This window comes from Artemia sp. Qi Xiang Cuo, chromosome 14 (genome assembly GCF_049724085.1).
Source record: "Artemia sp. Qi Xiang Cuo chromosome 14, ASM4972408v1, whole genome shotgun sequence".
In the NCBI taxonomy this organism is placed as follows: Eukaryota; Metazoa; Arthropoda; class Branchiopoda; order Anostraca; family Artemiidae; genus Artemia; species Artemia sp. Qi Xiang Cuo.
In genome coordinates this window covers 71248620-71270765 of record NC_142807.1, presented here as the reverse complement: position 1 = coordinate 71270765, position 22146 = coordinate 71248620, and the positions used below count along the sequence as shown (strand labels likewise).

The following is a 22146-nucleotide window of genomic DNA, read 5'->3' as shown; positions in this document are numbered from 1 at the left end:
TTAACCCTGTATGACGGTAGGCCTACGTTAAATTTTCAAGTGTAGATGGCTAGATAAAGTTTCATATCGTTTCGAAATAACGTTTGATTCATTTTGTTAAAAATGAATACTTTATTAAGAATGTTAAGAATTTTGTTAAGAATGAAAGCTCATGACAAGAACGCAAATATCAATAGCTAATATATAAATGAACATCTTAACACAAAACTTAGATTTACATAAAACCTAGCCTATACCCAAGGATATTATCTCTTAAGTAATTTAATTTTCACAATAAAACATCAAAGAAACACCATTTTTATTTATACAGCCGCATGGAATGGTTCCAGAAGATTTGCTGCTTCTATATGACAGATAAAAAATTCATTAAAACATTATCCTCCCTTCAGAAACCATGCCCATATTCTTGTGCCATAGCCTTCCGTTTTTTTTTTGTTTTTTTTTATTTTCTATTATGCATTTTGACTTCTAAAAAAAAATTTCATTAAGCGTCAACTCAAAGATAATGTATTATTTTATTTATACTTAACGGACAATTCATTTTAAAGAAAATGAGACTCTCTCTTTAGATATAAATTCTTATGCTGTATTATTTTCAAATTCTTTCTTCTTTTTTTGGATACTCTGACCAAAAACTGGTATTTTTGGATGGACCATTGACACATGTGATAACACATAATCTCGTTTCCCTTTTTGAAGAAGAGCATTCACTTTCGAGTTTCTGAATTCAGATGATCATGATCATTCATTTTTTTTAGTCACATGATCATTTATTCCGTTCCACTACTTTCTTCATTTTCCGTTTTGACTTTCCGGTGTCTAGATTCTCAGTAAAAAAAAAACTGAGCGTTTGAGGCCTCAATAGGGGTGAGGGGGGGGGGAATAGCCTAGGGCTTTTCTGAGAGCCAATACGAAGTTGTTAGAGAGTGTCACTAACAATAATAGTAATGGACAGCCACGAGATTGTGCTAGTATAAACCCAGACACATCTGTTCTTCCATTGTCGACTAAATAAACACTATAATTTACTTAGAATTTAATTATTAAGACTGAAGAAGTAATTATTTTAAGACATAACGGCATAAATATTGCTAGAAAAAAAACACTTAAGAGCAATAGCCAAAAGTTTCAAAATAGTGCTTTTAAAGTTAAGATTCTTTAAGCAACTAAGTGAGCTTATATAAATATGTCAAAGGGGTATTTTTATTGTACCTCTCGAGGTTGATATCTGTCAATTACATACAAAATTACTTTTTGCGTCTTTTTGCGTTTCAAAATCTTTTGAGTAATTTATCCCAATCAGTTTAAGGCTGTAGTAATCTTTAGATAACTAACGCATAATTTTGAATAACCCACGCTCTGTGACATACCCTATTGCTGAGGATGGTCAGTAGAAACCAGAAATGCTCAGAAGATTCTTAAGCCTTTTCCTTAAAATAATAAACATTTTTATTTTTAATCAGTGTTTTTATTGTTTGGCAATGTTTGGTCATACTATTTCTAAAAAAAAACGAAAATAATCTCTGACTAACATTACCCAGCTTTTTAGGCTCCATTGCACACATGAAAAGCACGATACATATTTTGGAGCACTTTATTTTCCTTACCCTAAACGCTTCCTCTTCCCATTAAAACTAACCCCCCAACTTGTTGTTCTCACTTCTTCCTTCTTTTTTTAGTTACTTAAGCTACATATTCACCATCTTCCAAGTCTTTCTTTTTAATAAATGTTTTTTTATTGAGTTCATACTTCCAAAAGATCTTCAAGAACGAGACAGTCCAGAGGTAAATACAATAAACTACAAGATCACTCTGCCCAGTCTTTCCTATCTTTTTTGAAAAATTAAAATATTTACAAAACCTTTTTTAAGACCAACCTGATGACCACTGTTCTTTTAGTAGTAATAATAATTTATTAAAAAAAAATTCAGAGACAAAATCAATCGGTAGCATACCAAAACCGTCACTTGTGAGGGTGAGCTACTAGCAAAAAGAAAAAGAAACAGAAAAAAATATATATTCAAGAAGAAGTTGGAGGGTGAAGTCATGTACCAAAAAAAACAACATAAATTTTCATGCACAATAAAACTACATAGTTTCATGATCCCGAAGCAAAAATATTTATATAAATATTTCTTACTGTTATCATTTAGTATAAACACTATGTTTACAAAAAGATACTAAGACTCTTACTTTGACTTGTTATATTCAAATTCAATGTGAAGACAGTCTTCAATTCCAACTTCCATTTTTATACTACTATTCACATCAGGATAAGATGACAATGTATGCACTGCAATATCAGTTTCCTTCACAAGATCCGATAGTCGCTTTATCACTGTGACACGTAGAAAATACCTACACAAATTACAACCAATTAAAATAGGTAAACAAATAATAATTTAACAAACTAATAATCAGATGTACAAATAAGTAGCATAGGAAAGATCAACCTAAACTTCATGTAGCGGCCAGACGTCATTGTTGAAGGCAACCCCTTTCAGTTTTAGTTTTCAGCCTTTTCTAACTTAAGATTATCAAACTGTTCCTGGTAACAAACAATAAATAAAACAGCTACCCTTCACAGTAATAACAAAACTATCAAAAACAGAAGTTTGAAAACAATCTGTGCCTCAAATAAGCCTAAATTCTGTGTTGATTGCAAGCATCTAAAATTTATCAAATTTAACATGTCCTAGCAGAATATTAGCCTACCGTAAGGTAAAATTTTATATAAGACGGGGGTAAGGGATGTGATGAAGAAAAAAAAAACACCACCAAAATCAACATGTTCAAAAACCTAAGACTGGAGGTTGCAGCTACCATTCAACAACAAACTGAAAACTCCTTTCGGGTCATACAACAACCACACCTCTAATGACACAACATAAAATGCATAAATACAAAATTAGAAGTCTGGAGCTACTCCAATGATTTGAGATCGTTTAGAGTCTTCACTGTGTCATACGTTTCTTCCTCCAACCCTAGTCCCAGATGGGAAACCCTCCCCACACAGCCTTATAGTTGCGTCAGGGTGGACTTTCCAAGAGTTTTTCTAACTAAAATCATTGCTACAAACAACTCTAAACAACAAGCTGCTTCATTGGGTTATGACTTGTGGAGGAAATAGGCTTGAGATTGCTTGAGGTGGTCGTCAACTGTTGTTTATCGGAGCACGTCGTTAAGCGCAGAGAATCTTCTAGTAATCAAGACGGGCAAAGAATTGCAAAAAAAACGTTTAAATTCCGGTCCAGGAGACTTCTTGCTATCTAGTTATAAGGCAGCTTAAGCGATTTCTAACAGAAAAACGTTTAGTTCTTACGTCCATATGTGGAATCATGGTTTTTCTTAAGACCATAACAATTTTAATGATTTAAATTATATAAAAATTGCGACAAGGAGGGTTACATCGTTGAAAAAAACGGCGTAAGAAAGATGATGGATACACTGAAAACGTTTTCTTCAAATGGTAATAAGATGGGCAATATTACTGATTATGCTAAGACTGACAGGATCAACAAAAGACACTAGAGTATATAGAAGTGCCGTTCTTAATGCTAGAAGCAAAGATGACCATCCAGTACTGTATAAAGTCAATTTAATGCCTAAATTTAGGTATAGTAAATTATCTTCTGGGTCGTAATGCCGTTGATAGACTCTAGACTAAAAGTTGAGAGAAATTTTCCAAGAACAGTTGGGTGTGAAAAAAGAGTTTAGAATTATAGAAGATGAATGAAAAATTGTTTCCAAAGTAATAGAAGAGGTCTTAGGGGGAAAGTTAGGAAAGCTGCTAGGAATATTAGTGAAAACGCTTTAAGCTTCATAAAAGAGAGAAGGGAATAAGTTTCTGAGTGATAGATATTATACGAATAAAAGTAGTAAGGGAAGTAGAAAATACATTAAAGAGCGAATTAAGGAGACGTGAAATGGTGGCCATGGGTAAAATTTTCGAGGATCTGGAAGATGCAGCCGGAAAGCATAATACTAGGATATTGTTTTGGCATCTTATCAGGTGCTGATAGCGTGACAAATGAATTTTTGGAATATAGGTGCTGCAAACCTAGAGATAAATTATTATAGATTAGAAATATTATTTTTGAAAAAAGGTAACTATCTAGTGATTCTACGATAACTTTAATCAAACCCCTTTATGTGGAAAAAGATGCAATTGGGTGTGGTGATTATAGGAATAAAAGTCTGATTTCTTTAGGAAGTAAATTGCTTAGCATGATTATAACTATAAGACTAAAAGATGATGTAAGTCAAGTTTCAGCAAACTTTGACCCATTGGTCATCAAGTGACCAATTTACTAATTGAAAGCAACTTACTTTAGTTCTGAAAGAAAACAAAAAATTGTTAGAATATAAATTATAAACATGAAAAGAATATTTTGAAAAAAAAAAAAAAAAAAAAAAAAAACTGAAAATAGTTACTATGAACAACAGTTTAGTCCGATTACGAAGTTACCGTAAAGATAACAGGCAGAATAGAGCAAAATTCTCAGAACAACTTAGGAACTATTATGCGTGTGGCGCATGATTTTCCCTCAGCTGTAGATCATATTCCGCAGCACAAGGAATTTATCTCGGTTACACAGCTAAATATTTATTACACATCTAGCTAGGCAAAATAATTATGATAATAATCAAAATAATTATTAATATAAATAGTATATAAAATATAATATAAATAATTATTATAATATTATATTTTTAGAGGAAGCCAAGAACAAACAAAAAGAAGAAAACAGACTACTTATGATGCATCTATAGAAAAGTATGGATGTACTGAGGGTGCTGATAAATCGATATGCACTTTGTGTGCATAAGTAATTACTGTCAGAAAATACATTATTGGAGCAACACTTTTCTTCAGATCATAGATATGGAGCGAAGTGACAAATGAAAATTAATCTGAATGCAATCTGGAATATCTATAAAATTAAAAAAAATATATTAAATAGTTTTGGTATTAGCTATAATCACACTGCATCCCAAACATCCCTTAAATATTTCAATTTTAGTTGATTCTGACCCACAGCAAAGAGTTGCTGAACAGTAGTCAAAAGCACGATGAGAATTATTAGGCTAAGAGGTGTCGTAAACCAAATTTTGTGAGAAGAACAATCTGATCATAGGCAGCGCAATAGCGCTGCATATGTAAAGAACGATGTGGGCACAATGTATTTTTTTTTTAGACCAGGGCACTTCGTATCGAAGGAGTTGTCGTAGAAACTTCGAAAAGGGCTGATTCGATTAGAAATTGAAAGGGCTAGTGCCCCTTTTAACAGTCGGAAGTGACAGGAGGGTAACTAAAACTCTTCCACATTCCCCATTTACCCAAACGCATTCAATCAAAATTTTAAGATAGCCATTTTGTCCAACATAGTTTAAAGATCTGGAAATTATGTCTTTGCGGATGACACTCCCCCAGAGTCATCAGAGTTGTAAGTTATGCCCTGGGGGCATATAAGGTTTTTATAGAAAGCGTTGTCTTAGAAACTTCAAAAAGGCCTCTTTCGATTGGAAATTGAAAGGGCTAGTGCCATTTTTAATAGTCAAAAGTGATCGGAGGGCAACTACCTCTCTCACGCCCACCATTTCCCCAAACATATCCAATCAAACTTTCGAGACAGGCATTTTGATCAACGTAGTTGAAAAGTCTGGACCATTTTTATTTGAGGTTGACACCCCCCCCCCCCACGATCCCGCAGGGCACGGGGTGGAAGGTGGGGCCCGGCGGCCTAACCGGTTTTTCTTGACAGCGCGGTCCCATAAACTTAAACAATGGCTCATTCGAGTGGAAACTGAAAGGGCTACTGCCCTTTTTAATAGTCGAAAGCGATTGGAGGGCAACTAACCCTCCTCTCGCACCCACTATTTCCTCAAACACACCCAATCAAAATTTTTAGATAGCCATTTTGTCCAACATAATTGATAGATCCGGAAATTATGTCTTTGAGGATGACACTCCCCCACAGCCCTCAGGGCAAGGATTGTAAGTATGCCCTGGGGGCATATAAGGTTTTTTTTATAGAAAACGGTTGTCGTAGAAACTTCAAAATGGGCTAACTCGATTGGAAATTGAAAGGGCTAGTGCCATTTTTAAAAGTCGAAAGTAATTGGACGGCAACAAACCGCTCTGTCGCGCCCACCATTTCCCCAAACACATCCAATCAATATTTTGAGATAGACATTTTGTTCAACGTAGTTGAAAGGTCCGAAAATTATGTCTTTGAGAATGACACTCCCCCCCCCCCCCACAGCCCTCAGGGATAGGGTTGTAAGTTATGCCCTGGGGGCATATAACGTTTTTATAGAAAGCGTTGTCGTAGAAACTTCAGAAAGGGCTCATTCGATTGGTAATTGAAATGGCTAGTGCCCTTTTTAATAGTCGAAAGTGATTGGAGGGCAACTAACCCCCCTTTCATGCCCAGTTTTTCCCCACTCAAATCCAATCAAACTTTCGAGATAGCATTTTTTCAGCGTCGTTGAGGATTCTGGAAAATAGGTCTTTGCGGATGACAACCCCCCACACCCCAAAGGGCAAGGTTAGTAAGTTATGCACTGGGAGCATATAAGGTTTTTACAGAAAGCGCTGTCATAGAAACTTCAAAAAGGGCTCATCCGATTGGAAACTGAAAGGCCTAGTGTCCTTTTTACTAGTCTAAAGTGATTGGAGGTTAACTAACCCTCCTCTCCCACCCACCATTTCGCCAAACACATCCAATCAAAACTTTAAGATAGCCATTTTGTTCAACGTAGTTGAAAGGTCCGTAAATTATGTCTTAGGATGACAACCGCCCCCCCCACAGCCCTCAGGTCAAAGGTTGTAAGTTATGCCCTGGGTGCATATAAGGTTTTTATTGAAAGTTTTGTCATAGAAACTTCAAAAAGGGCTCATTCAATTGGGAACTGAGAGGAATAAGGCCCTTATAAATAGTCAAAAGCAATGGGAGGAATAATGCCCCCCCCCACGCCCATCATTTCCCCAAACATTTTCGATCAACAGTTTGATATAGCCATTTTGTTGAACGTAGTTAAAGGGTACGAAAATTACGTCTTTGAGTGTGACACCCTCCCCCCAAAGCCCTCAGGGCTAAGGTTGTAAGTTCTGCCTTGGGGGCGTATAAGGTTTTTATCGAAAGTGTAGCCGTAAAAACTTCAAAAAGGGCTCATTCAATTGGAAATTGAGAGGGCTATTACCCTATTTAATAGTCGAAAGTAATCAGTAAGAGAATCCCCCCCCACACCCACAATTTTCCCAAATATTTCGGATCAAAATTTTGATATGAACAGTTTGTTCAACGTAGTTGAAAGGTCTGAAAATTATGTTTTTGAGGATGACAAATCCCCCCCATTGCCCTAAGGACAAGGGTAGTAAGTTATGCCCTAGGGGCATATAAGGTTTCTATAGAACGTTTTGTCGTAGAAGCTTCAAAAAGGACTCATTCGACTGGAAATTGAGAGGACTAGTCGAAAGTGATAAGAGGGCAAATGACCCTCTGATCACTACGTGGTAATCGTCGACCATAATTTCCCCAAATACTTCCAATTAAAATTTTGAGATAGCCATTTTGTTCAACGTATTTGAAAGGTCTTGAAGTTATGTCTTTGAGTATAACAAATCCCCCCAGCCCTCAGGGCAAGGGTTGTAAGTTAAGCCCTGGGGGCACATAAGGTTTTATAGAAAGCGTACTCATATAAACTTCGGATGGGGCTCATTAGATTGGTAATCAGACGCTCTGGAGCTCTTTTTAAGAGTCAAAGTGATCGAAGGGCCGCTACCCCCCCCCATACACACACACACACGTCGTATTGTCCAAAAATGCATCTAATAAAATTTTGAGATAGCCATTCTATTCAAAATAGTCTAAATATCATATAACAAGGATTTTGGAGTTGAAACAAACCCCAGAGATTAGGCGTAAGGGTTGTAAGTTATGTCCAGGGGGGTATTTAGCGTTTTAATGGAAGGGATGGTGTTTAACTTTAGAAGAAGCTCATTTGGTTGAAAATTGAAAGTTCTTGTTCCTTTTTAAGCGTCAAAAGTGATGGACGGAATTTAGCCCCCTCCCCCTTCTCTCCTACAACTCCTCCTTTCACCAAACGCATCTGATTGAAATTATGAGATAGCGATTTTTTTCAAAACAGTACAAAGAACATATAATAATGTCTCTAGGGATCACAGAACCCCTTAGTGCCCTGGGGATAGGGTTGTAAGTTATTTTATGAGAGCCTGTAAGGTTTTTATTGAATGGGTAGTCGTATAAACCTCAGATGAGGCTTATTTGATTTGAAATTGGAAGTTATAGTTCCCTAAGAGTCAAAGTGATTTAAGATCAAACAGCCCCCCCCCCCCTCCACGCTCAGCATTTACCTTAACACCTCCGATAAAAATTTGGAAAAAACAATTTTATTCATCGTATATGAAGGTTTAGGAAATTATGTCTATGAGGAACACACCCCTCCCCCTACAGCTCTCAGGGAAAGCGTTGTAAGTTGTGCTTCTCTTCTAGAATCATTATTGTTATTGATGTTATGTTTTATTTTTATTCGAATAAATTGGATTGAATTGAATTATGAAGAAGTGGTGTTGGTATTGTGAAGATCTTAGTGGTATTATTAGTAACGATGGTGGATGAAGTGATAGTACGAGTATAAAAAGTGGAACAGTCAAGGCACTGGATGTTTGTTTTTGTTTTCTCTCGCAGAGAAGGATAGGTCTGAGGCTCAAGATTAGAATATTGCAAACCACAGTCATGACAGGGGTAAGTATGGTTCTGGAACATTGGCGCTTCGAGAGGCTGAAAAAGGTATGTTGAACATATTACGAAGTAATTGTCTCAGGATAGTCTTTTAGGTATTGCTTTGAAAGACTGAAAATCAAACAATAAGTTGCATGATAAATGCGGTTCGACTCTGCTTTCTAGTGTTACAATGACAGAATTGTTACAAAATATTGACAACGTCTTGTGGATAAAGAAAACAAATTACCAAAAATTGTTTTTTTTTTTTTTGCTTAAAATGGTCAAACGAAAATAAATTTGTTCGCCGATTTAGTAGGAAGTATAGAAAGGATTAAAAGCAAAATGCAAAGATATAGGAGGGGACAAAGAGCCAGCAGGTTGGGGTAGCATGTGCAACTGTGCTTATCCCAGGAAAGCAGGTGCTACAGTGCTTGCTAGCAATAGCAACAGTAGCTTACGTCCACGATTACACACAGTTTCATTACTTTTTTTCTAGCCTTTTATTTCCTGTTTTTCGGGGCTGTTCTTATTTACTCATTTACCTTTTATTATACTGATTATCTCGACGATTACGAGCTCGGCTCTCCATTAGGGTGTAATATCACTTTAATGTTGTGTAGGATTGAGGCAAGTCAATAAACTCAATCATTCACAAGCATTCTCTCTCCAAATAAAGATTAAGAACAAAAATTGACCAAGAAAAAAGTTGGTCTACATACTAACTATTACAAGCCGATTTGACTGAACCCATATTAAAGTGCACGCATATAAATTCTTTAGTTTAGGTTTGAAATCCTTGTTTCAACAAATAGCATAGGACCAAAATCCTAAACTTATTTCCCTTGCAAAATTGGTATACCATAGTCGAAACCAGGATTTCTTGTTATTCATACTTTCAAGTTTTTGTTCATTGCATACATGGCATGAACAGTAAATCCAAATAACTAGCTATAGAAAATAACAAAAAAAACTATTACAACTGTTGCCTTAATAATATCAATAAAATTAGTTAGGTATATTTTTCATCACATTGCCATTTGTTTACTTTTTAATTTTATTGTTTGCTTCTTTTATCTTCATGGGTTTATGTGATTGAGCTTTGAACTGAGCTGTTCATTCATCACTGCTACTCATTGAAAATAGAATTTTAACCTAAGACAAAGGACATATCTAAAACTTACCCAGCAATAATTTACTATAATCTTAAGATTTGTCTAAACCTCCGTCTTAGGTGGCGAATACCGGTGACAAATCCTTCAGTTTTTTGGGAAATCATGAAAAATGCTGATAGTTCTAATACACAAAAGTAGGAAATCAATCTTTTTTTTTAAGTATTAAAATGATCACATTTACAAGTTAGGAACGGCTATTGGCTCAGAAGAGAAGGAATACGTAATCTCTTACATTTGAAAAGAAGGAGTAATCTTTTTTAATCGTCTGAAGCATGAATTTCAATAAGAAGACATTTGCTTTCTATTCCTCAAGTTTTGGATAGGCTTCCGGTAGTAGAATATTTTTAGCCCTTTCTAATCTAGGACTAGTTTGGAAATCTAGTTTAGGATTTCAAATGTTTCAGTACCATCAGCTTAAAGACTACTTTACACTATTTTATGTTATGCAGATTATACCAAAATAAACCACTTTATTCAACTATACATTACAAAATTTCTACTCTTTTTTAGGTTGAATTTAAATTTTTTAAGAGCCTTAAAAATGTTCCACATTGATCGTACAGTCTATCTGATTGCTGTTTTTATATGCACCTCTCAGCCACCCAAAATATATGTGGAGATCTACGTCAAAATGTATGTCGATCCGTCGCATATCAGGTTTTGATGACCCTTTGTGCATTAATTTTTGATGAACCTTTTTTTTTTCATTGTCAAATTTGTGGAGGGGGGCATATATTTAGCATTACAGCTATAAAATTCACCTTTGTGTGATTTATAACTTGTATAACTTTTTCACCTTTTTTTAGAGCGTTTTCTTTGTTTAAAGGATTCGTAAAATTACACACGTTATTTACATAATGGAAATTATGTTCAGGCCAGAGAGGGCATTGGCCTTCAATGGGCTGCCACTCTATCAGCGTTAACATTACGTTTAATGTCCGTCGTCATCTTAATCTACAACCTGCTAAAAATTTTCCCCGTACTTCTAAACTCTTTAGACACGTTTTTTTATTCTAGGATCTAACTTGAGAAACTGGAAGTGTGAGAAAAGCACTATATTTATGTTACTTCAATAAAAGTCTTCGTATCCCTACAAAAGCACATACTATAGCCTAAGGAGCGTCTACAGTAGATACTAACCTCAATTTGACATTGGCTCCTGTATATGATTCGTAATGTTTTTCCACATTGACAAACTCAAAGTTGAAACTCATCGAATGCGTCAACTCTCCTGGTCGCGCCAGTTCTTTAACCAAAGACTGGAATTCATGATGATTGCCACGGTCATAATAAAGCTCTACTTGGCCTATGAATTCGATCTTTATCCCTTGATGTTCCAGTCTACTGCCAGGCTTACGAAGTGTTAAATTCACCTAAGAAGCAAAGCAATAAGGTGCAACTAGTAGACAAATGGAGCCCCCATAAGATGAACCTGAAATACCTCCAGTAGGAAAAATTTAGATGGATTCTCAAATTCAATTTAGTTAATGTTATAGATTCAGTAGGTGTCAACCCACGCCCCAAATTTAACTTTGTGGACCTATGAAGAACAACTATTTTCTGTAAGTATATTAATTATTTCTGTCTCAGTCTATTTCTGATGCTTTCATTTTACAACTTTTTTATTTAGTAGTTTCATAATGCTAAAGACTTATTTAATCCTTATTCACTGATTCAGCAGCACCACTACCCGACACAACTACTTAATTTATTGACTCAGTCAGTCTCTGTCAAATTGTTCATTATTGATTGGCAAAAAAGTTATTTTAACTAGGTCAAACTTCTTAGCTTCATTTATTCAAGAGGCACAATTCAAGCGATTAAATAGTAGGACGATCAGGGTTGCCACCGTCCGGAATTAATCCCGATTTTCCGGGATTTTTTTTTTTGCTGTCTGGGTTTTTTTCCCGGGATTATCGGGTATTTTTGTAAGAAAACCGGGATTTTTTGCTAAAAAGAGTTTTTCAACGATTTTGGCTGATAGTCTATTTTTTCTGTACGGTATCACGAATATTCTCATTTGTTTGTTTGTTTGTTCTCTCTGCATTTGCACTATTACACTGGGGAAACGATTTTTTCGTTCGGGATTTGACTTCTGAAAATTTGACTCTAATGTAACGACGAGCGGTGAATTCAAAACAAAAACATTCGCTTGAGTTCTTGACATCATTTTATGAGTCTCGAATGTATTCAGAAATCTAGAGCAGCAGAAGCGACAAATAACATCGGAAAACTTGTTATGCTCAGTAGAGCTGAGTTCCAGTGTCTTTTTATTTCGGTGTTTTGCAGATGGAACTTCGCGAAAAATTAGTTTTATAAAGTCACGACCAAAGGCTCTGCCAGCATTCTGTGATTTCCTTAGATTGTAGCAGGTTTCAATAGTTTAGGTTCAATATACGTAGTCGTACGTTTGCGCTGTTTAAAGAACGTACATCAATTGGGTCAAAATATTGCTATCAGCGTATTCCCCAGATTTTTCTAATATTTTTAGACACTTTCATGCGCATGATATTCCACCCAGTATTTTAAGTTCCAAACTTTGAAGATCGCAGAGGAGTATCCAGATAAACGAAGACAAATTGAAAATGTTTATCTGGAATATGTTCATTAAAAAGACTTAGTGTTTATACTTGTGCTAACCGAGCATAGTTTGATTTACTGAAGCTCATTTGTCTAGTTTCTTAGGGTTTTCATTGGAGCTGTGATTACCAAAATGATTACTGAACCGTACCAATAAATATCTGAGAAACTAGTTATTTTTTTAGTTGGTGGCTTTACTTAGCACTTTTTACTAATAACTCGGTAGTAAGTTTTTCTGACTGTTGCTTTACAGTTTTTTCTTCAAATACCCAAAGGCCGGGTTTAATACCAAGAAAGTTGGATTTTAAGTACCCAGATTCGGGAAAAAGGGGTCTGTTTTTCTTTCGGATTCTTTCGTGTGAAAGCAGCTGATTCCTTTTTTTAGTACATTCGGAATCCAAGTTTTCTGGGTAGTGAAGTCGGGCCTTGAGATTTTAAAAGGATGCTCTTGAAAGATGAATGATGGTTCCGCTGCCCGTTTCTTGATTGGCGAGACTTTCGCTAAACAGAAAAGCAGGTATGGTAAAAGGGAAAGGGAGGTGTGGAGACATAATAAAAGGCCACTTTTACCGCTTGCCAAGTCATATTGAATATTAGCGCGTCCAGACTAGCCATTTTCTGGAAAATGGGACAGAAATCTAGGAATGTTGACAGGTCTTCCGTCCCATTTTTCTGTTTTCTGGGCAGGAATAATCAGAGGGTCAGAAAATGGAAAAATGGGACGGAAGTGGTAGTGTGGACAGCTTTTCTAGAAAAAAAGCCAGAAGAAGGAGACGCTTAGACACGATAAGTGATTAATAAAAATAGCTGTCTAAGATGGTTTTGAATAGTAAAAAGGTAAATTGTCTAGCTAAGGCTCTAAATTTGTTTACTATAGGTTTTGCCACAGAAAAACAGATTTGACGAGGATGGCTGATAAATTTGTACAGATATTTTTTGTGAAAACCACCAAGTTTTTGAAAAAACCGCCTAGTCTGGACGACTATTCCTTTTTCCAGATTTCCGTCCCATTTTCCAAAAAAAAAGATAGTCTGGACGCACTATATGGCTGCAAAGCTGACGTCAATTCTTGGGCAGGAAATTCAAATAACGATGAAACGTGGGTGCGTCGACACATTTTCTCGATACTTTGGCGAATCGTTTTGGCCTAAAATTATCGTCGTAGATCCTACTAGTCCACCAGAACGTTTTCATGTCGAAATAATACTAGGAATATTGACCATCAGTTGTTACTGACAACTAGAAACCACGTTTCACCGTACTTTGTATTACACGCCTTGATTTTTACGTCATCACTGTGCAGCCCTATGTTGTAAAACCTAAAAACCGTGTTCAGGGATTTTTTTCAAAATTTCGGGATTTTCTTTGAAGAAAAACCGGGATTTTATTTTTGAGCTGGTGGCAACCCTGGGGACGACACTAAATAGATTAGGAAGCAAATAGCGATTGGAGTAGGACGAAACTCTGAATAGATTAGGAAGCAGTAAGAAATGAAGTCTAAATGAAGTAGATGTTAGAAATACTGCGATGTCTATTCAACTCTCTCCATATATGAATTAATACAACCCCGCTAGTATAAAATAATATTAAACTTTGGTATCAAGACTTAAAGTATATGAGCTTTTTACACTGAATTCAAAAATGAAATAACAATTTTCCATCAAATACCACCCAGACTTTTAATGTTCTTTCATCTTCAGGGTTACCTTAGAAAAAAAAATAATCATGATTTGGACTCATTAAAAAAAAGGTGTTTTTAATAATTTTACATCATTAACTGCAGAAATTACACAGATAACTTTTAATAAACTTTACTGGAACCTGTGTGGAATACTTTTTATGGGAAAAAGTACGATTTCGTGTTCAAATTCAATTCAAAATTTTTTCTTGGGTTAAAGCTGGTGTTTCCTGGTGTAATCACATTCTTAATCCCACGTTGTTAAAAGAAACTTAAAAGCTTCAACCCATGGGTAAACATGGAGACTGTGGGTGTCTGTACTTGAGAGTAAGCAAGCCTTTTCTGATTTGGCTAGATTAGTCTTGGCTTAGTTAGCTTGTCAAGGAGACAAAATGTCATGGTGAAGTTCCCACACTAAAAATCCAAATATAGAAAAAGCACACGATTCTGTACCAATTAAAAAGAATAGAACAGTTAATTGCCTTTTTTGCAAATTACCAAGTTTTAATTTTTTATTTTTTTTTAATTCAAGACTTGTTTATGTACTTAGCAACAATCCTAATTTAATGCATAGAAAGATAGATTTCGATCTCCAATAAGCCTAAATTTCTGAGGTTACCCAAAATTGTAATTACCCAAGCAGAACTCATTGTTATTAATTTTTTTTATTGAAAACTCGTCTTCGTACAAAAAGAAAATGACGGAGAACTACGAAAAAAAAAACTATACGCCAACCCTGTTGAACATACTGCATACATAACCAACAATTCCTCTTACCGATTGAAAAGTCTGATCGAGAGATGATTCTTTTTTAAGTAAAAACACAAACAACAATACCAAAATGCATTCAAAATGAAGCTATTTCAAAGGAAATTATGAAGCTATGCGAACAGATCCACGCAATATTAACGGGGAGGAAGAATTGTATGAACTGGGCTTCAGCAGAGGGTATGTACTCCAAATTCCTATCGGTTATGGATGCAGCCCAAGACAAGCACATCCCTTTCAAGAAAACCTGTCGCAGGGTAGCACTTTCACAAAATAGGCTACTGCAAAACTCATCAGACAAAAGCAAGAGGCATGGAAGGCTTACAAGAATCAGTGGATTCCTGAGAAAGAGCGAATATTCGTACTATTCGTACGAATCAGGGAAGAGGAAAATGGGTAGAAGCGAAACAGTGTGAAGAACTAATTGCTCAAAATATACGAAAAACCCAAAAACAATCTGGCTGTAAGGTAACTCCAGCAGCAGCATCCGAAATAGCATACCTCCCTTACGTAATGCCGAGACTCAGAATCTGATTGATAACCCAAAAGAGAAGGCAAATGTAATAGAGAACTCTCGGCTGTATTTATTCGGGAATTAGAAGCGAATATACAAAAGAATTCTGAATTCAGCAGTCAGAAAATTCCGGACCTTGAAATTACTGCTACAAAAGTTTTCGGTAAGCTAAAATCCCTCAATCCAGCGTAGTCTTGCAGACCGGATCAACTTGTTATAAGGGAACGTCGTAAAAAAACAAGTGCTATTGCATAGCCTTTGGCGATGATCTATACAAGAAATCTTTTAAAAGAGTAAAAGTCCCCCAGATTTGGATAAGTGCAACAGTAGCCCCAACCTTCAACGTCGGAAAGCGAGAAATAGCACAAAACTACTGCCCGATTATCTGACAACTGTGTGCTGTAGAATATTCGGGTCAATCATTTCAGACCATACTGTTAATCATTTTAAATCGAATGGCCTTTTAACGGAGAAGCAGTTGAAAATCTTAAAAAAAATCAGCTGAGTTGCAAATGCTTCTTGCCGTGAGGACTGGAGTAAAGGTATTTATAAAGGTCTACGGGTAGATTATATCTATCTAGATTAGCATAAGATATTCGACAAAGTCCCGCATAAATAATTCCTCCAAAACTAGAAAATACAGACTTGGGACCTTCACCACCTCAAACAGCCTGTAGAAATAGATGTGCGATTTTCTTACAGGTAGAAAACAAGTTGCCGGAGAACCATAGGGGTCGGTCCCCTCTTTAATCTTCATATACACGGCTCTAGTTCATGTTCTTTTTCAATGAATAAAAAAATATTTTCACAAAAACTATCAAATTAATGACGCAAAGTGAGGATAATGGTATTTTTAACAAAATCCAATCAACAATTCTCCACTATGTCGATGATACCAAGTTGTGTCCAGCAGTTGTGTCAAGTCAGAAAATAGGCTGAAAAATTACAGAGGGCCACTGAAAACACTTGTGAGTGGATGGACGATATATCTTGGAAGCCTTTAGGACTGCAACCGTTGGTCTCTTACAAAGAGGCAGTGGTGAAAAAAGTTTCCATCGTAGAAACTTCAGGTGTCAAAAATTCAGATTCGACAATTTTCCAGTACTTGCTACACTCCACAGGTCCCTGGTACCCATCCTAGAGTTTGGTCATGGTACCATCCTGACTTTATACAACAAGGATGTTGATACCCTTAAGAGAGTAAAACGAAGGGCAACTAAATTCTTAGCCCATGGACCCTTAGTCCATGCCTACCTAACTTAGTTCTGCCCTAAGAGGGATGATAGACTATCTACCAACGAGTGAATGAATCATTTTTACACAATTCTGAAAAACTTTATTCCAGGGTTGCCTCTCACTTGGACTACCTGTCTTGGCTTTACTCCAATTAGCCACGGCTGTTTTTCCTCACTTCAACCAAGTTGATCTTATTTCAAAAATAAACGAAATCAATGGAAATTCTCATTAAGCCTCTGCAATAGAGGCGTAGCGCTGAATAGCCCATTTCGCAACCATACCTAGTTCAGCTTATTAGTGCTAGTGTTCCTAGTTTCTTGCCCTGGCAATGTAAGTAATCAAAGACTTGACCCTTTTGACTTTGTTTAGTGTAGTATTCTTGCCAGTTATAATCGAATAATTGACGATTTACGAACTTTATTCACTTCGACATGTAGTAGCGTCATCTACATTCGTAGCGCCATCTACAATCGTCACTCTATGGCAATTTGGACTCCTAGAAAGCCACCAGATGGCAATGTTGTGACGTTGCCGGACCCTGAAGACTTAGTTCACCGAACTAAACATAAAAAGCGCGGATGTCGATGAGGATAGCGGAATAAGCGGTTCAGCATTCCAGTGCATATTTCGGAGGAAAGGTCGAACCATAAACGAATTCGTAGACCAAGGACACTGACAGAAGTTAACTGTAGACCCCCGTTTAAAATCCCACCCATTCTACAACCCTGGTATACGACCCGGTGCCTCATGCTGTTCAGGCATCCCCTCCAATGCTTGAACCAGAGTGGTTTTCAGTGAAAGTGAAAATGCCAAACTTGTTATTCTGCAACGCCCGGTCACTGTATAACAAAATGGACGAGCTTGAGGTCCTCATGAAACAAAATTGCTGCTTCATAGCAGCAGTGACCAAATGTTGGGATGTTGATTAGATGGGTCGTATTAAAGGCTATGCGAGCTTTTGCAATACAAGGCGTCATCGTGGTCTAGAGCGCCGAGGTGGAGGTGTTGGTTTGTATTTTCGAAATGACATTCCGTACAAACTGTTAAACAAACCTACTGACTCCTGTCACGAAGTGATTTGGGCCGAGTACAAACCCCAATTCCTGTCGCGAAAGTTCTCGTGTCTCATCATCGCGGTAGTGTACTATCCTGAGAGTGCAAAAAACAGGAGAGATTTAGTTCAATATCTACAAACATTTATAGACAACATCCGTCGACAGTATACAGCTCCCGCACTTATTACTGCCGGAGACTTTAATCAAACAAATAAGCAGTGGATGTCAAATATGCTAGACCTGAAACAAGTAATGGCAGTTCCGACCCACCAAATTGGGAGCATACTGGACCTAATTTTCAAGGACCTTTCCAACCAATACCTACCACCGCACTCTTTAGGCCCATTACAGAACTCAGATCACTTTATGATTTTCTGGGAATCCAAAGCCAACTTCCCAAAAGTGAAGAAAACTAAAGTAACGACCCGGCCTTTGACTAAAGAAAGTATCTGTTCCTTTGGATACTGGATTGGAACCTTTGACTTCAGTGAGATCTGCACAATACCAGACATCAACCACAAAGTTGACTCTGAACTCTGTTCTTCTGTAGAAATATCACGAACATAAGCTTTCTCAGCAGCTCTGTTTACTTTCACAATGTGATTGCGCAACTTTTTTGCCGCTGTTACTTCACCGTTCGAGTAAAGTTGGCATCGGGTCATGATTATCGCTTTGATTTTTGGGTTTACCCAAGGCGTATCACTGTCACTGACTACAATAATTTTGAATGGGAAGTGTTCGAATATTTATGTGGAACATATTGAAAATTGTGCATTAGATTCCTATTTTTTGAAACATGTCTTTTGGGGACGTTATATGGATGACGTAATTTCACTCTGGAATTATGGGGGAAATGAACTTAGGGGTCTTTTAGATCACCTTAATACATAAGATAGAAATTTACAGTTAACTTTAGAAATCGAAATCGCAAATAAAATAAAATCCCATTCCTAGATGTGTTAATTATTTGTAGCTTAGATAAATTCAATTTTACTATTTATGGAAAACCAACACAAAATAATAGATATTTGCATTTTAAATCAAAGCAACCCCCAGAAGTTAAAAGGACTATCGTAATCTCTCTTGTCGATCGTGCCCTAAACATTTGTTCTGATTCCCGCATCATAGCAGAATTAAACTTTGTCATGGACATACTTTTTGGAAATGGGTATCCCATTTTATTTATTAATAGTGTAATTAACTGTAGAGTGAAAAGACAATCCCGTAAAAATAATGATATTTTACCTTGCGAGATTTCCGACAAGCCTTCAAACATAATTTACCTCCCTTACATCCCAAAATTACTACAAATCTTAAAAAGTTTGCACACAAAATAATCCCTACGTAGTATTTACCAATAATTTCAAAATAAAAAATTTCCCAAATTCTGGTAAAGATCAAACCCCAGTTACTCGCCAAAGAGGGGTCTATCAAATACCATGCGATTGTAGCGAATACTATGTAGGTATAACACACCAGAATTTAGAGAAATGCATACAAAAGCATAAAGATGATATTGTCAAAGCTCTAAATTCTAATATTTCTACTATTTCATTTGATTCTGCTTTAGGCAGCCATGTATTTGAAAATCCTAGCCACAACATACTTTCTGATGAATCTGCCCTCATTAGCAATGACCTAGGCATTAAACAGGTAGTCCGACAAGCAATTGAAATCAGACTCAAGATTAATAATAATACCTCCTTAAATAGGGTCTTGTGGAATATACACTAAATGCTCTATACAGAAATTTAACGTAGATAATTTCGGAGACCACACTGCCTTTCCATGACGATAAATAAAAGTTTAAATAGGGATAAAATCCTTTTAATAGACAGTGTTTTTTATAACAGTGATAGAAATTCACAAAAATACCAGATATTTCGGTCACATATACAGTGACCGTCATCAGTAGTAAAAGTTTTACTACTGATGTCGGTCACTGTATATGTGACCGAAATATCTGGTATTTTTGTGAATTTTTATCACTGTTTTAAGAAACACTGTCTATTAAAAGGATTTTATCCCTATTTGAACTTTTATTTATCGACAGAAATTTAATTAAAAATGATCTTTCAAAAATATTTTAAAAAGCAAATAGACATTAACACAGAACCGGTCACAAAAAGACCTTTGAGGTTAGCTGCCAAAAAGGCTGGATTAGCAATAAGAACGTATTTTCAAATTATTTTTCTTTCCTCTCATTGAATCGCCTTGTTTTACCTCACTTTTTATCAATCCTGGTTGAACTTCACTGAAGTAAGGATGCTGGGACTACTTTGAAAAAAAAAATTTTTTTTTTGGTTTCATTGGTCGCATGTTATTGTGAGTCTTTTTTCTTTTATATATTTTTGTTTTGCTGAGGACGGCCCTTGGACATAGGGCCGAAATATTCGTTCAATTATCTCCACTGTCTTACAAAAAGATTTCCCTATTGTTCTTCGTGCTTTAGTAGTTTGTTAGGTACATAAGTCAAGATATTTCGATCATATATACAGCGACCGTCATCAGTAGAAATAGTAAAAAAAAATTAAATTGAAACTAGTATATCGAAATGTCCTTAATTTCATTATTTTGTGAATGACACGAAAAGTTATTTGTATAAATATGCTATTTTCAATTTTATTTTCTTAGTATTTCTACTGACGACGGTCACTGTATATATGATTGTAATATCTGGACTTACGTACCTGTTTTTTCACTGTCTAAATAAATAGATTTATCCCCATATGAAAATTTATTTGTTCCTCATGGAACAGCAGTGTGCTCTAAGAAAAGGATACCCTGGAGAAAGCATTGTTGCTGGGCTTCAGCTTCAAATTACCTTTCCGGATATAGATTCACCATCGTAATAAAGGGGATGTCTTTCTTTTAGTCTTCCTTCTTCAGTTCTAACTTCAGCTATTTTTCTTGCCTCTGCACCATCCAGTATAATATCAATATCAGCAGACTGTCCGAATCCAAAGAAGCTCTAAAAAAAAGTATGAATTTACTGATATGCATCCAAGCACACACAGAAGTGATAAAGAGAGAGGTTTGGAATGGCTTTTCCGCTAAAATCATTATACAGCGAACATTGAAATAATTAATTAAAAAAAAACTTTCCGAAAAAAAAGATTTTAAAGGAAAATTAAAGGCCATTTAAAACTTAAGCTCAGCAGATACAAATACCTTTTAAAATTAGAACTTAAAACGACCAGAAATTACTATTAAAGAATAAATGAAACCCAAAACGAACAGAAATTAAATAAACAATTATAGCAAAAACTTACAACAAATATTAACATAAATGAATAAATAGATCTTAATACTAGTAATGCTTATATTGAATATGAATATGAAGCTTAAAACAAAAAAATATATATTTTCCTATTGAAGTATAAATGAAACTTAAAACGAAACGAAATTAAATAAACAATCAATGCAAATAAACATACAATAGATATTGATTTAAATTAATAAATAAATCTTAAAACGAGTGAAACTTAAATTGAATATACAAATCAAGCTTGAAACGAACAAAAATCACCACAAACAAGAGTTTGGGTATGACCTCCTTCTCTCACTGTAAAAGTCTAAAACCTACTGCGTCATTGGCGCTTTACTGAAAACTAGTTTTATGACAAATATTTTCTTTTGTACTTAATATTGAAAAAAAAACAATGAAATTTTAGTAAAATTTTGGACTGATGAGCTTTCAGCAATTAATATCATTACACATCAAATACTCAGTTTAATTTATTAGCTCTTTTTAAAGTTGTTAAAGACGAATATAGTTTCCCTCCAGACAAGTGTTTGGATACTGCCTCCTTTCTTAACTGTAAATAAAAACCAAAAGCCTAATGCATCTTCGGCGCTGAACTGAACACAATTTACGTTAGAGATATCTCCTTTTCAAGTTCTTATAGTAATGAAAATGAACATACGAATACAGTTAGATAAATTCTTGAGCTAATGGATCTTTCATCACTAGATATGATTATACATCAAATATTCAATTTGATGGTGTTTTTATTTTCCACGACTGTTCAAGACGCATATAGTTTTCAGTGAAGTGCCAGTGACGCAGTAGGTTTTTTATTTAATTTCTGTTCATTTTAAGCTTCATTTATACTTCAATATAAAAATATTTTTCTTCGTTTTAAGCTTGATTTTCATATTCAATCTAAGCAGTACTCGCTTTAAGATCTATTTATTCATTTATATTATTACTTGTTGTATGTTTTTGCTATGATTGTTTATTTAATTTCTGTTCGGTTTGGGTTTCATTTATTCTTTAATAGTAATTTCTGGTCGTTTTGAGTTTGAATTTTAAAAGGTATTTGTATCTGCTGAGCTTACGTTTAAAATGGCCTTTACTTTGCTTTGAAAAACTTATTTCTCAGGAATTTTT

General features: G+C 35.6%; 1 protein-coding gene across 1 annotated transcript in view; it reads right to left on the bottom strand.

The window, feature by feature from the left end:
- Positions 1-22146, bottom strand: part of LOC148944821 (vacuolar protein sorting-associated protein 26B-like) — a 51503-nt gene that overhangs the window by 17150 nt on the left and 12207 nt on the right. Inside the window, 3 exon segments of the mRNA XM_089100032.1 lie at positions 2194-2358; positions 11063-11295; positions 20578-20727. Of these exon segments, the coding sequence (XP_088956158.1) occupies positions 2194-2358; positions 11063-11295; positions 20578-20727 (548 nt within the window).